General features: G+C 43.5%; 1 protein-coding gene across 3 annotated transcripts in view; it reads right to left on the bottom strand.

Annotated features, from left to right (window-relative positions):
• PRKCZ (protein kinase C zeta) overlaps window positions 1-14,423 on the bottom strand; it is a 390,682-nt gene that overhangs the window by 8,700 nt on the left and 367,559 nt on the right. For all 3 annotated transcript variants that reach the window (XM_040325896.1, XM_040325898.1, XM_040325897.1), the window contains one exon: window positions 6,784-6,899. In XM_040325896.1, coding sequence (XP_040181830.1) covers window positions 6,784-6,899 — 116 coding nt within the window. The remainder of the gene's footprint in view (window positions 1-6,783; window positions 6,900-14,423) is intronic.

Genomic DNA, 14,423 nt, shown 5'->3' with positions numbered 1-14,423 from the left:
GCCTTGGTGGACTTGCCCTTTAGGGGTGAAAGGCATTTTGGGGCATCTCTAGATGACATTATAAAGGATGCCACGGGAGGTAAGAACACTTTGCTCCCACAATCCGGTAAGAGCAAGGAGCCTCGCCAGGGGCCCTCCTTTTCCGCCCCCAAGCTGTCCTCTCAAAATAAACACACAGCCATTAATATCTAAACTGCTGGCAACCAAAGCGAGTACACCCCTAAGTGAAAATGTCCAAATTGGGCCCAATTAGCTTTTTTCCCTCCCCGATGTCATGTGACTCGTTAGTGTTACAAGGTCTCAGGTGTGCATGCAGGTGTGTCAAATTTGGTGTTATCGCTCTCACTTTCTAATTCTGGTCACTGGAAGTTTAACATGGCAACTCATGGCAAAGAATTCTCAGAGGATCTGAAAAATAGAATTGTTGTTCTAAATAAAGATGGCCAAGACCCTGAAACTGAGCTGCAGCACTGTGGCCAAGGCCATAGAGCGGTTTAATAGGACAGGTTCCATTCAGAACAGGCCTCGCCATGGTTGACCAAAGAAGTTGAGTGCACATGCTCAGCGTCATATCCAGAGGTTGTCTTTGGGAAATAAACATATGAGTGCTGCCAGCCTTGCTGCAGAGTTTGAAGGGGCGGAGGGGGACACGGCAGCATAGAGGGGTACCGCAGCAGAACAGAGGGGGGCTGGAGGAGGATACAGGGACAGTCAGCAGTGATCGGTGCTTGTAACTCCACCACTGCACTGATCACCCTGACTGTACAATATCGGGTGAAGCATTATTTGCCAGAGTACAAGTACTCGGGCAAATGCTCGGTAATCGGGACAACCCTAATTATATATTATATAACGTGATCCTGCGCAGAGTGGCCACCCTGTAGCAGTAAAGGTGCTATGGGGAAATCGGCAAGTGGTCTGTGACCTTGAGCCTGAGTTCACACTTGTGCGTTACAGGACACTGCATGTGATTTGCATAAGAATCGCACCGCATTCCCTTGCACCTCACATGTAATGTCTGTGCGGTGCGATTTCAGCCAAACATTTCGTATGGCTCAAATTGCATCAGCACCTCCCCCCCCCCCCCCACACTTGAATTACATTGCATGGGTTTTCACACCCATATGATCGGAGTCTGGCAATCGCACTGCACTTTGCGAGTGATTTCAGGGTATTATTAATCAAACATTGACACCCGCAGTAGATTGCATGGATGACGTGCAATTGCAATGCGGCATGGGAAAGGCATCGGTGTAAACCAGGACTAAACAAGCAGCCAGTAAACTAAAAAAAAAAATCTCCTTGTTCCAGGTCAGTGATTGGGTGGGTAGAGAAGTCAGGATAAGGGTGGCAGCCCTAGAACCTGCTCCTTTAATATTCATTTGTCAGGGACAGCATCGACAATCAACATGAACCATTTTTAAAAAGATAGCAAAGTATAGCATATTTACTTGTTTTAACCACTTAAGGACCGAGCCTCTTTCTGGGATTTGTTGTTTACAAGTTAAAAACATTTCTTTTGCTAGAAAATTACTTAGAACCCCCAAACATGATATATATTTTTTTCCTAACACCCTAGAGAATAAAATGGCGGTTGTTGCAATAATTTTTGTCACACCATATTTGCGCAGTGGTCTTGCAAGAGCACTTTTTTTTTTTGAAAAAAAAAAAAATCACTTTTTTATTAAAAAAATAAGACAACAGTAAAGTTAGCCCAACATGTCACGCTTCAAATTTGCGCCCACTCGTGGAATGGCGACAAACTTTTACCCTTAAAAATCTCCATAGGCGACATTTACAGGTTTATGTCTACAGGTTGCATGTTTTGGGTTACATACTGTAGGAGGTCTAAGGCTAGAATTATTGCTCCAACGATCGAGGCGATACCTCACGTGTGGTTTCAACACCGTTTTCATATGTGGGCGCTGCTCACGTATGTGTTCGCTTCTGCGCGCAAGCTCGTCAGTACAGGGCACTTTAAAAATGTTGTATTTAATTTACTGTAATTTTTTTAATTTTACAAAGGTTAAAAAAAATAAAATAAAAATTGGGTTGCTTTTATTCCTATTGCAAGGAATGTAAACATCCCTTGTAATAGAAAAAACCATGACAGGCCCTCTTAAATATGAGATCTGGGGTCAAAAACATCTCAGATCTCATATTTAGACTATAATGCAATAAAAAAATTAGGGCTGTAGAAATTAACTATTAATTCCTCGATTAATCGTTAATTATTTAGATCAATCAAAATTATTTTGATTGGTACTCACCTCTCTGCCGGCTTCCGGGAGTTCCGTCTAAGATCCGGTGATGTCACTGACACCGGCGTTACTATCTGCCACACGCAAAGGCTGTTAAACTTCCCTCTATCAACCTGGGATTCTACAGCCATCCACTGGGAGTCGTGATAGTTCCCTTCACGGGAGATCTACATGCCGACGGACTGATGTTAACCCCCCCTCCTCATCTGGATTCAGCAGTGGTATCGTCGTACCATACTTGGCTACATGTTTTTATGACTGCTTTTGCTACCGTTTGGTATTACTCGCACCATTTTTACAGTTTATGTAGCTACATTGATTTTTATCTCCAGTGCAATATTTATTTTGTTACCTACTTGAAGAAGACTATAAAAGTTTTAATGCTATTCCCATCTAGCGCTGCCTTTTGTGTATTTTTTGTATCCCGCTATCCATTTTTCCAGTGGTTGGTAGCTGCACTGGGAATCAGCCTGCAGGGAGATCAGCTAAAAGTAGTTGGATCTGTATGTGCATTATAATTAATCGATTAAAATGTTCATGTTCGATTAATCGATATTTTTTTTAATTAGAACACAGCCCTAAAAAAAAATGTCCCTTTTAAAAGCTATGGGCGGAAGTGATGTTTTGACATTGCTTCTGCCCTGCAGTGATATGGAGACGGATGGGGGCCATCTTCCCCTTTCCAGCTGATAAAAGTGATCTTGCTGCAAATCCGCCACAGAGACCACATTTATCTTGAAGCGGACACCGGGGTTAGTTAGAACCCATTCACACAGGTCCGAATTTGGATCCGACTTCAAGTCGCCACGGAATGAAAAAATCTATGTAAGTGAATGGAGCCGTCTTAATGCACACTAGTCGCGCCGACTTTAACCACTTAACATCCGCCCGCCGTCAAATGACGGCGGGCGGAATGCTCTATTGTTCCGACAGGACGTCATATGACGTCCTGTCATTTAAAGCCTCTAGGGCGCGCCGGCGCGTCACTGGGAACACAGTGCGCGGCCGCGATGGCCGCCGGGCACCCGCGATTGCCCAGTAACTGAGCAGGGACGTGGAGCTCTGTGTGTAAACACGGAGCTCCACGTCCTGTCCGGGAGAGGAGACCGATCTGTGTCTCTTGTACATAGGGACACAGATCGGTCACCTCCCCCAGTCACCCCCCTACCGCCACAGCTAGAACACACCCAGGATACACATTTAACCCCTTCCCTGCCCCCTAGTGGTTAACCCCTTCCCTGTCAGTCACATTTATACAGTAATCAATGTATATTTATAGCATTGTTCACTGTATAAATGTGAATGGTCCCAAAAATGTGTCAAAGTGTCCGCTATAATGTCGCAGTCCCGAAAAAAAAAACGCAGATCGCCGCCATTCCTAGTAAAAAAATAAATCAAAAATAAATCATTATGTCCCCTATTTTGTAGGCAATATAACTTTTGCGCAAACCAGGTTATTGCGATTTTTTTTTTTTTTTTTACCAAAAATACGTATTCTTCTACATATCGGCCTAAACTGAGAAAAAAAATATATTAAAAAAATAAATAAAATTGGATATTTATTATAGCAAAAAGTAAAAAATAGTGTTTTTTTTTTCAAAATTTACGCTCTTTTTTTTGTCTATAGCCCAAAAAAATAAAAACCGCACAGGCGATCAAATACCACCAAAAGAAAGCTCTATTTGTGGGGGAAAAAAAGGAAGTCAATTTTGTTTGGGAGCCACATCGCACGACCGCGCAATTGTCAGTTAAAGCGACGCAGTGCCGGAAGCTAAAATCTCATCTGGGCAGGAAGAGGGTGTATGTGCACAGTAGGCAAGTGTTTAAAGAAGGTTCCTGTACTACTTCAATCCGACTTCTAGGCGACTTGTACCCATTGATTTCAATGGAAGTCGCCTACAAGTCAGATCCCCGTTCATAGTGAGGCAACTTTACAGGAAGTCGCCCCAGTGTTAACCGGCTCTAAGGCAAACCCCTCCCTCCCACAGAGCTGGTATTTGGTATGAATCATGAGGGGGAACTTCAAGCCAATTTTTTTTTATAAAAAACCGGCATGGGTTCCCCCTCCAAGAGCATACCAGGCCCTTTGGTCTGGTATGGATTTCAATGGGAACCCCCTACGCCGGCGTGGGGTCCCCTCAAAATCCATACAAAACCCTTATCTGAGCATGCAGCCCAGCTGGTCAGGAAAGGGGGTGGGGACGAGCGAGCACCCCCCTCTTGAATCGTACCAAGCCGCATGCCATCAACATGAGGGGGTAGGGGGGTGCATGTTGATGGGGACAAGGGCCTCTTCCCGACAATCCTGGCCGTTGGTTGTCGGGGTCTGCAAGCGGGGCTTATCGGAAATCCGGGAGCCCCCTTTCCCAGATCCCAGCCCCCCACCCTATGTGAATAAGTATGGGGTACATCGTACCCCTACCCATTCACCTGGGGGGAAAAAAGTGTCAATGAAAAAAAACACACTAGGTTTTTAAAGTAATTTATTAGTCCGCTCCGGGGGTCTTTTCCGACTTTCTGCCGGGCACTGCTATCTTCTTCCAGCTCTTTTACTAGCGGTGGCACGGTCTTTTTCCGACTTCTCCCGCAGAAGACCATGCCAGAAGACCGACTTCTCCGGCAGAAGACCGGCCCGCCACTAGTAAAATAACTGGAAGAAGATAGCGGTGCCAGGTAGAAAAAACCGGAGAGCGGAGAAGTCGGAAGAAGACCCCGGAGCTGACTAATAAATGACTTTAAAAACCTGTCTAGTGTGTTTTTTTTTCATTGACACTTTTTTCCCCCCAGGTGAATGGGTAGGGGTACGATGTACCCCATACTTATTCACATAGGGTGGTGTCCCCATCAACATGCACCCCCCCTGCCCCAAAGTACCTACCCCCTCATGTTGAGGGCATGCAGCCTGGTACGATTCAAGAGGGGGGTGCTCGCTCGTCCCCACCCCTTTCCTGACCAGCTGGGCTGCGTGCTCAGATAAGGGTTTTGAGGGGACCCCACGCCGGCGTAGGGGGTTCCCCTTGAAATCCATACCAGACCAAAGGGCCTGGTATGCTCTTGGAGGGAGAACCCATGCCGTTTTTTAATTTAAAATTTGGCGTGGAGTTCCCCCTCCTGGAGGTGATTTCAAGTCGCGTTGTAAGTCGTGCTGTGATTCATGCTCAAGTCGTGTCTAAGTCGCCTCGCAAAGTCGCACTAAAAGTCGTGTTGCCCCTGTGTGAACTGGCTCTTATGGTAGCTAGCTGCTACCATAACAACGGTATTCCTCTTCAAAATAGCGATGTATTCCTGCGATGGGTTGTCTGTAAGTGGTTAAACTTTTTACAATTCTTCAGTTGCTTCCCGATTTTTAGGCCTAGACAAATTATGTCAGACATCCCAGGAGTCTTCAGCAGTGGAGGGAGGGTTTTCTCAGCTAAGCCAGGGTTTCTCAACTCCAGTCCTCAAGGCGCCCCAACAGGTCATGTTTTCAGGTTTTCCCTCAGATGAAATGGCTGTGGTAATTACTAGGGCAGTGAAACTGATCAAATCACCTGTGAAAAATAATGGAAAGCCTGAAAACATGACCTGTTGGGGCGCCTTGAGGACTGGAGTTGAGAAACACTGCGCTAAGCATACCACTGTCTTCATGCCTGAGCCAAGGGCAGGATTCTAGGTAGTAAATGCTACATGAATTGTCGGCTCTTACGCCTTCTCAAAGTGATTTTTCAGTAAAATAAAGCATGAAAACATGAATGGATGGATAAGTTTACTTGAAATATTAAAGATGAATAGCATTTTTAGTTTGCGGTCTGTGTTATTCCACTTTAGGTGGCTGACTAGCAATTTGACTCAAGACAGGTCTTCCTATGGTTTGCGACTCCTGCGATTAATATGAATAAAAGGGATAATTACAAAATCTTTGCATTCATTTGGCTTATTCACAGTTCAATTAGTGTTTTAAAATTCACTAATGTTATTATAGGCAATTAGAATTTTCAGCAAAATGTTATCAAATCCCTGGAAATGCTTTTAAAAGAGAAGTATGGGAATAAGTTTATTTTTTTTCCCCCAGAGTCATACTTACCTAGGTGGATGCAACATCTGTCCCCCGCCAGCTCAAACGCTGAGAACTTAGCGATCAAATAATACTGGTCGCTCGGTTCTCAGGGCTCCCTGAGCAGAGAGCTGGTGACTGTCAGGAAGGAAGCAGCCCACCCACGGTCTAGGTATGTTGGCAGATCCTGACCACATTGGCTCTGCGATGTCAACCATGTCTGCTGGAAATGGAGTGCAGAACAAACTACACTCCTGTGATCCACGTGGGGCGTACAGCCAAATGCGCTTTGGATGTACTGCTCCTTTAAGTCTCATATTAATGTGCGCTAAAAACAAATTACAGTATACCGCACACAGATCATATCTTATTGAATTAAATATATTCACAACATTATGTCTTATATTTAATCAACACTTTTTACTTGGAATCTTATCTATAAACACGTGACCACAGAATTGCTGTATATAAACACTTTGTTTTACGTACTCATCATCCGGTGTAAGTTGCACTGGCTCACTGGTAAACTGTGTGTCAAAGTTGTCCAAACCGTAATCATCTGTGATCTGTGGCTTGAAGGGTGGAACCACCTGTTTCTTCTCCAGCTAGAAGAAAGAGAAATGCCATTTTATGTAACAGCCATCCTAATTTCTAAAGTATGTCATGTTATTTTGCAACAAGTCACCACCCCATCAACACATGTTACAGAAGAGGAGATCATACGTATGACCTACCAATGCAGAAGTGCTAAACCTTATTTGGCTCAGGATCGCAAACAAAAACAAAGCACAAAATGTTTTTCAGACACTTCCTAAACACACAATGGTCTACAGAAAGGCATTAACATGAACATACATACAGAAAATTTAACAAAATACTGTATATTTATAGCACAGGAACATAAATATATACATCACACCAGGGCTCAGCGCCCATCGATCATGGGCAGGTGACGGGCAGAACACGATCCTTCCTTGCCGACCACATAACCTGGACAGAAAGGGCAGCATTTGCTGGAACCGATTAGTATTTTTGGCCTGCAGCAGCTGAAAGCTTCTCTTTCCCCTCCCATCGGCATTCAGCTGCCAAAGCAGGAAAATTACAAGGGATCATTACCAGTAAATGCTGCCCCTACCACCCCTCCTTTCATTTTTTTTTATGCTGCCCTGGTCCCCTCTTCCTACTGTGAGTGATATGTTGGATATCTATTTACTCGGTGCAACTTCATCTTTTATATTTCACCGAATATTAGGTAATATATTTCAAGAATGTGCCTTAAAATGAACTTGTGTAATTTTTACATAAATATGATGTGACCAAAAAATTGGAACAACCACTATTTTATCCTCTAGAGTATCTGCTTTCCGAAAATATTATGAGGATTTTATGTATTCTTCAGGCCTAAAAACAAACAATGTCTCTGGCAGGGGAAAGGCTTAAATTTCAACATGGCTTGTGTAGCAATTGCATACGCTATATTATTTTAGCTGAATTCATCTCTGAATCTAGTGGTTATTCTAATATATCATATATTCATCTTCTGGTCACTTTGAGCTGTCTAGGTACCTGCCAGGTTTTCTTTGATTCTTTATAAACTCAGCATATTGTCCTCATTGTATTCAGGTCTAGTTGGACAAATCACATGAGCAGGGAAGCAGTCCGTGACTGCACGACAGACTTAAAATGAACAGAGTCCATGGGGTTCATTTACTAAAGGCAAATCCACTTTGCACTTGGAAGTGCAGTTGCTTTAGATCTGATTTTATTATCCATTCATGTGCAAGCAAAAATGTTTTTTTTTTTTCCTTGCATGTCCCCCTTAGATCTACAGTGCAGTGCACTTGTAATGCAGTGGATTTGCTTTTCGTAAATAACCCCCCATGTGTTCCTAGGCCCTCTTGTTTTGTAGGAGACTCAAAAGAGTTTCCTGACAAGTACTCAACAAGCCATGTTTTAACAAGTGAGTGCAGTTAATGAGAAGGTAAATAGGCTGCTTTGCACAGAGAATTTGCGTAATCCCAGAGGGAGGGAATCCAGGAAAAAATAATTAGCACACACACAAACATATATTCATTCATATTCATATATATATATATATATATATATATATATATATATATATATATATATATATATATATATACTCAGCTCTAGACCAATGTTTCTTAAACTTTTTCGAGTTAGGGCACCCTTGAAAAGTATTTTCAGTTTTGAGGCACCCCAAGTTTAATGCCGCGTACACAATAGGGGTGTCAAATATAATCGCTGCATCGGTGCATCGCGATTCGGGTGTCCTCGATGCGATTCCGATGCATGCGACCGTAATAATCGATGTTTAGCCCCGCCCCTCCCGGGAGAGCTCCGTTCAGATGTTACCTTCTCTGTAACAGCCGACATTGAAATCATCAGTGTTCTGAAAGAGGAACAATATTCCCTCCCACCACCAGGTGGCGCTGTGTGTGACTGTCCTGCTCCGTGTATGTGGCCAGGGAATGACGTAGTGGGTTCAGTTACAGCTAATGGCTGCTTCCTTAAGACACGTGTATGGAGATAATACTGGGATGCGGGGGAGTGTGCTCAATTCTACCAGGACCTGGGGCTCAGTTCAGTCTCTTTGGTGGCATTGAAGCTCGATGAGTTTGCAAAGTGAGTAATGGTCAGCCAGTGCCGTATAGCACCATTCCCTGCTCACCCTGTATTCATATTACACATATACTGTATCTAGCTGCTGTGTGAGGCAAGCTTCCATAGTCAGTTATCACTAATTCTATAGAAGACAACCAGCAGGACCTACTACAAATCATTTGAACAAATTACGTTTAGGTAATCTATTAAGGCTAGCTTCACATTTGTGCACTGTTAGAACGCATGCAAAATCACACAATGCATACAAAAACATAGTATTTTTTCAGGCACACAGCACCCCCCATGCACACAAAGTGTGTGATAAAGTGTCATGCGTTTTGGTGTGCTATGAATTATAAAGCATCATGCACTTTTGTGCAATTTTTTTCAAGCTGCCCTAAGCGTGATCCACAAAACTGCTCTGTTGCACCTGCATAGGTGTGAGTGGGGCCTGAAAAAAAAATCAGTGGGTAAAGTGCAGCGGGCAGTGTTACCCATCAGATTTCAGCTTCCTGGGACTGAATCTGGGAACTATTGAAGTAGAACTGAACTGCTGTCTGTGCACCAATTAGGGTTCTTTAACACGTGCGACCATCTCCTGTACTATGTCCGCAGTCTCTGATCATCTCCTGTACTATGTCCGCAGTCTCTGATCATCTCCTGTACTATGTCTGCAGTCTCTGATCATCTCCTGTACTATGTCAGCAGTCTCTGATCATCTCCTGTACTATGTCCGCAGTCTCTGATCATCTCCTGTACTATGTCCACAGTCTCTGATCATCTCCTGTACTATGTCCGCAGTCTCTGATCATCTCCTGTACTATGTCCGCAGTCTCTGATCATCTCCTGTACTATGTCTGCAGTCTCTGATCATCTCCTGTACTATGTCTGCAGTCTCTAATCATCTCCTGCAGCATGTCTGCAGTCTCTAATCATCTCCTGCAGCATGTCTGCAGTCTCTGATCGTCTCCTGCAGCATGTCTGCAGTCTCTGATCGTCTCCTGCAGCATGTTCGCAGTCTCTGATGGTCTCCTGCAGCATGTCCGCAGTCTCTGATCGTCTTCTGTACTATGTCTGCAGTCTCTGATCGTCTCCTGTACTACGCCTGCAGTCTCTGACCATCAATTTTAGTATTTTGGGGGGAGAGCCATGCGCACTTGCTCTGCAATCGTGATATCGAATCGTGGACTTGATAATCGTAATTGCATCGAATCGTGAGACCGGTGAAGATGCGCAGTCCTAGTACACACGATCATTTTTCAGGTTGTAAAAAATTTAGTTTTTTTTCAACTTCATCATTAAAACGACGTTGCCTACACACGATCGTTAAAAAAAAAAAAGCTCTAGCCACCTTTAAAGGGGAAGTTCCATTCGGATGACGCCACCCTTTGGGCTGCTTTAGCTGATTTGGTGTTAGTAAAAGACGATTCGCGCTTTTCTGTCTGTCTGTTACAGCGTGATGAATGTGCTTACTCCATTAAAAACGGTAGTTTTACCAGAACGAGCGCTCCCGTCTCATAACTTGTTTCTGAGCATGCGCGGGTTTTTCACGTCAAAGCCCACACACGATCATTTTTTACAACCTGAAAAACAACATTGTTTAAAACGTTGTGAAAAAATAGAGTATGTTCGATTTTTTTCAGAACCCGAAAAATGCTCTGAAGCCCACACACGATTGTTTTAAATTACATTTTTTAAAAACTTAGTTTTTTACAACCCCGAAAAATTATCGTGTGTACGCGGCATAAGGCTTGTTTTCCAGAACTGCGTGACACACAAACACGCTGCTTCTTAGCAGAAATACCCTAGGGGTGTCATTAATTCCCAATGGCTCACCCTGCACATTTGGTGCAGTGCAAGTAACAAAGCCTAATCTAATGAATGGACTGCCCTACACACAGCAGCACAGATGTGAAACTCCACTTTGAGGTGCTCACCTCCACACCCCAAACGCCTCTCTGCTCATCTCTGTACTCTAAACCCCCCCCCCCCCCGCTTACTTTTGTACCCCAAAACCCCCTCTCTGCTTAACTCTGTACCCCAAACCCTCCTATGTTCACTCACCTCTGTTCCGAAAAACCCCTCTGCTCACCTTCACACCTCAAACTCCCATGTTGGCACACCTTCGTGCTCTCTCTGCTTAAGCCAAACCCCACCTGCTTTTGTCCACTGCTTTCTTCTCACCAGAGCAGGATAGTTCTTCCATTACAATCCACAGGGCTGTGGGCAGTGCTGGCCAAGTGGGGTGAGCATGCACAAGCTAATTAAAAGTGACATATGGTTGGCTGCTGGGTGTAGGTCTGTATCAGGAGAAGGTTGATAAGTGCAAAATAATGACACCAATGCTGATAACACATAAATGTTTTATCAGCATTGGTGTCATTATTTTGCACTTATCACGTTGGACACTTTATCAAGATCCCAGTTTTGCTATCTGGACTCCAATATAAAATGTATTTTTATTACATATGTTTATGAGGCGCTGCACTTCTATTTTGCATATTTACACTGAAGCACTGCTTTCAAGTGCTAGCAGCCTGCACTGAATTTACAGTGTAGATATTACCTTTTTATTATTGGGAAGGTTGCAGAGTTGGAACGCAGGGCACTTGGCAGGATGGGCCACGTACCCCTTTTGCTCCTCCTGTAGTGGCTCTACACAGTCTTGCACTCATACTGCCCTGTAGGGGGAATGCAGAGAGCACAGAACTCAGGAAGCCGCTTCCCCTTTTCACCACTGCACTTTTTCCGACTGAGGTCCTGCTGTGCTGATACACATATATCCAGTATTCAGAATACACCATTAAACAAAAATCAACGTTTGCTGCACAAACCCTCTTTCTGGTGTCAAGGCATTGTTTCTCAAAAACTTACATATGGCCACCTTGACCTAAACTACAGTGCTCAGCATAAATGAGTACAATTTTAATCAATATCTTAATGAACACGAGAACAATTTCCAAAAATTTGTCAAAACGGAGTTCTATAGAGCATTTGTTTAGATCATTGAAAGTAAGCTTAACCACTTTCAATACCAGGCACTTTCGTCCCCTTCCTACCCAGGACAATCTTCAGCTTTCAGTGCTGTTGCACTTTGAATGACAATTGCACGGTCATACAACACTGTACCCCAATTTTTATAATTTTCTTCCCACAAATAGAGCTTTCTTTTGGTGGTATTTGATCACATCTGGGGCTTTTATTTTTTGCTAAACAAACTTAAAAGACTTTTTTTTTTCCAAAAAATGTCAACGTTTTTTTAAATTTCTGTGATAAAATTATGTTTTCTCCTTCACCGACAGGCACTGATTGATAGGCACCAATAGACGACACTGACAGGCGGCTGTGGTGGGCGGTACTGACAGGTGGCACGGATGGGGTACTGACAGGTGTTACTGATGGGCACTAACAGACTTTATTATAGTGGCACTGTTGGGCACTGATTGGCACATCTGATGGGGACTGTGCCAATAAACAGACCCCCCGACAGGGAATGCCGTTTACTGGCACTTCTTGGTTCACACGATGATTAGCTGCGATTGGTCACAGCTGATCATGTTGGAAGCCTCTGTCAGAGATGCGGCGTCAGACTAACACATCACACTAGCGATCACTGCGTCAGGATAACAGAACTACCCCCCCCCCCCCCCGGCTGTCAATCTGCCATAGGCCGGGCAGCAAGTGGTTCATAATATAACTTAAATTACAAAATCTTTAGTTTTGCTCAAATTAGTTGATGCAAAAATGAATACACCCCACAACAAAAACGACTACATCTAGTATTTTGTATGACCTCCATGATTTGTAAAGACAGCGCCAAGTCTTCTAGGCATGGAATGAACAAGTTGGTGACATATTGCAACATCTATCTTTTTCTTCAAGAACAACCTCTTTTAGAGCCCAGATGCTGGATGGAGAGTGATGCTCAACTTGTCTCTTCAGAATTCCACAAAGGTGTTCAATTGGGTTTAGATCAAGAAACATACTTGGCAAATTAATCACTTTGACCCTGTTTCTTTTCAGAAATGTAACAGTGGCCTTAGATATGTGTTTTGGATCATTGTCATGTTGGAAAAGTGCACTACCAAAGGCACAGAGTGATAGTAGCATCTTTGCGTTGAAATAGAGTAGTACATCTGTGAATTCACGATACCATCAATGAAATGCAGCTCACCGACACCAGAAGCACTCATGTAGCCCTACCAAAAGGCACTGCCACCACTAAGTTTCACTGTAAGCACCATGCATTTTTTTTTGTACTCCCCACCTTTCGACACCATGCAGTTTTGAAGCCATCAGTTCAAAAAACATTTATAACAAAGCAGTGATCTGAGGTGTTTTGGTTAAACATGGTGCTAGGATTAAACGCGAGAGGGGAGCAAAGTTAATATCTTTGGTAACAGATACTGTATTCATTGGTTAGAGTCACTTCATAAACATCTTCCCAACCACAGATGTGGAACAAGATCTTTTGGAGTGCCCGTAGACAAGTTACTGATTTACTTCACTATAAAGCCAAAATGACATTACAGGTAGGACATAAATGCATCTAGGAGTCTGGTAACAAAATGTGGCAAATTTCTTGCCAGAGCCTTGCTCGAGAGCAACAATCAATGACGTACTTTCCATCGAGCTTTAGTGCTGATGGAGAAAATTCTATTTTACCCAAATAAATTGCCCAGTCATTTGGGGATTTCTATTCCTCTTTATAATTTGCACTTTTATCCCCCTGATTAGTCTGTGATGGACAATTACATGGCATCCTCTGGAATACTTCATCTTCCACCCAATGCACAGCAGGAATTGGAATCACCAGTTACATTAGAGGAACTACAAGCTGCAGCGAGCTCAGCAAAGATGGGTAGGGCACCAGGTCTGGATGGTTTTACTGTGCAGTACTATAAACGCAACTTATTTTGGCCACCCTGGGGTCCTACCTTGTTAAGATGCTTAATAGGCTGGGCGACTCAACCTTTTTTCACACAGAATCTTTGAAAGCCCATATCTCGGTAATACCCAGGGAAGGTTGTAATCCAAAGCACTTGTATATCAAAGCAAATTTCCCCATAAGAAACAATGGAAACTCAAATGATTTGTTCCACAACCATATTCATAAGTCCTTCAGTTTATAGTTCACATAAAAAGATTATGGCAATGTGATAGGTTGCGTAACCATAATAGTCCATGCACAAATGAAAGCCTCCACAAAGAGATTAGAAGCAAAATCCAGCATGGGCCTACAGAGTATAAAAGAGAAGAGAGGCGCCTCTAAGTGTAGCAATTTACATTTAATGAAGGTACAACATTTAGCAACTCACATGGTTGATGATTAAAAGCTGTCCATATAGACCATCCCACGTACCGCCATCTCTCACTTCTGTCAGTCTGCAATAGTGACCAAGAAGACTACACTGCAGTAGAGCGATCTGAAAGCGTGGCTTGAACCGCTCGTGGAGCATCGCACAGAAGGGACGACGAGAGGACGGTCTATGTGGACAGCTTTA

This window comes from Rana temporaria, chromosome 10 (genome assembly GCF_905171775.1).
Source record: "Rana temporaria chromosome 10, aRanTem1.1, whole genome shotgun sequence".
NCBI lineage: Eukaryota > Metazoa > Chordata > Amphibia > Anura > Ranidae > Rana > Rana temporaria.
This window is presented reverse-complemented; position numbering and strand designations above follow the sequence as displayed.